Source organism: Benincasa hispida, unplaced genomic scaffold, assembly GCF_027475165.1.
Source record: "Benincasa hispida cultivar pf3 unplaced genomic scaffold, pf3_genome.v1.1 HicScf597, whole genome shotgun sequence".
Taxonomy (NCBI): Eukaryota; Viridiplantae; Streptophyta; class Magnoliopsida; order Cucurbitales; family Cucurbitaceae; genus Benincasa; species Benincasa hispida.
The window spans coordinates 4,116-5,390 of record NW_028326709.1 but is presented as its reverse complement, the minus strand read 5'-3'; the positions used below and the strand labels follow the sequence as shown (position 1 = coordinate 5,390).

At 40.2% G+C, this 1,275-nt stretch overlaps 1 protein-coding gene across 1 annotated transcript; it reads right to left on the bottom strand.

Moving 5' to 3' along the window:
- Nucleotides 1-496: 496 nt before the first annotated feature.
- LOC150030082 (protein FAR-RED ELONGATED HYPOCOTYL 3-like) lies at nt 497-910 on the bottom strand. The gene has a single exon (XM_090310082.1). It carries the CDS (start codon nt 908-910, stop codon nt 497-499), a length of 414 nt encoding a protein of 137 aa, XP_090166208.1.
- Nucleotides 911-1,275: the final 365 nt, after the last annotated feature.

The window sequence follows — 1,275 nt, the reverse complement described above, 5'->3', positions numbered from 1 at the left end:
ATTAATGTTTCTTAGGGTCGTTGCAGATATTGCATGGGAGCACGAGATCTCGATGCAATTAAACTCCATACAAGTACATGTCCGTGAATGAAGATCAACCAACCCTTCCCCTCTCCCTCCCCCCTCCCCCCCAAAAATATCCATCGTCCACATTAATTATATGCATATCCACCGGGGAAACAGGATATGTTCTAGACATCAATTGCGATTCCTTAAAAATACTCATTGCGTAATCAATTACGATGTTTGCCTATGCCATTGCATGTGTATGTCGAATATAGAACCAACCTTGTAGCCACTCGCAGATATGCTCTAATAGCTTTGTGATTGGTAGTTCTCATGTATCTTTCAACACTCCATTGAGGCATTCTACTATATTTGTCGTCATCTTGTCATACCTACAATGGACTTGATAAACCCTTGCCCATCGTTGTAATCCAACCTTCTCAAGATAGGCCGTCACACCAGGATATTGATGGAGCTTGGCCTAATACATCTAAAACTCAGACATTCTATAAGCTTTCACTGCTAGGTAGAAGTGTGGGATTATGTCCTTATTCTTGAACTTGTCAACCAAATTGTTTCGAATATGGTATATACATAGAGCATGAAATGCATCAGGGAATATACTTGCAACAACCTTTGTAATTGAGATGTGATGATCTGATATAATCATTAAATTTGGAGTGTCTCCTATTGAAGCCTTCAAATGAGTCATGAACCAAGTCCATGATGCATCGTTCTCACTATCTACAATACTAAAGGCGATAGGATATATGCTGTTATTGCCATTGATACATGTTGCTATTAACAACACACCTTTGTATTTCTCATGCAAATGGGTCCCATCAACAACGATCACTGGGAGGATGCAGTTCAAAACACCCCTTATACATGGACCAAGTGCCATGAAGACGTACTTAAAGTATTGTCTGTCCTACACTTCAACCTCAAATATCGTACCTGGATTTGCAAGCTTAAGTGCCTTGCCATATGCCCTAACAATAGCATATGATCTTTCCGGCGACCCTCGTGCGAACACCAATATGTACTCTCTAGCACGATGAGCCCGCTTGTAAATTATGTTCACTCCATATTCTCATCGGAGGTCTTCAATTATATCCCTCAGGTGGTATGTTTGACCAACTTGTTCGTATTTGGACTTGATTAAATGTCCAATAACCCAACATTTTGCTTGTCGATGATTACCCATTCTCATTTCAAGAGAACATGTACGTTCGCTTGGATATTTCGTCACTCTGAAGGAATCACTTT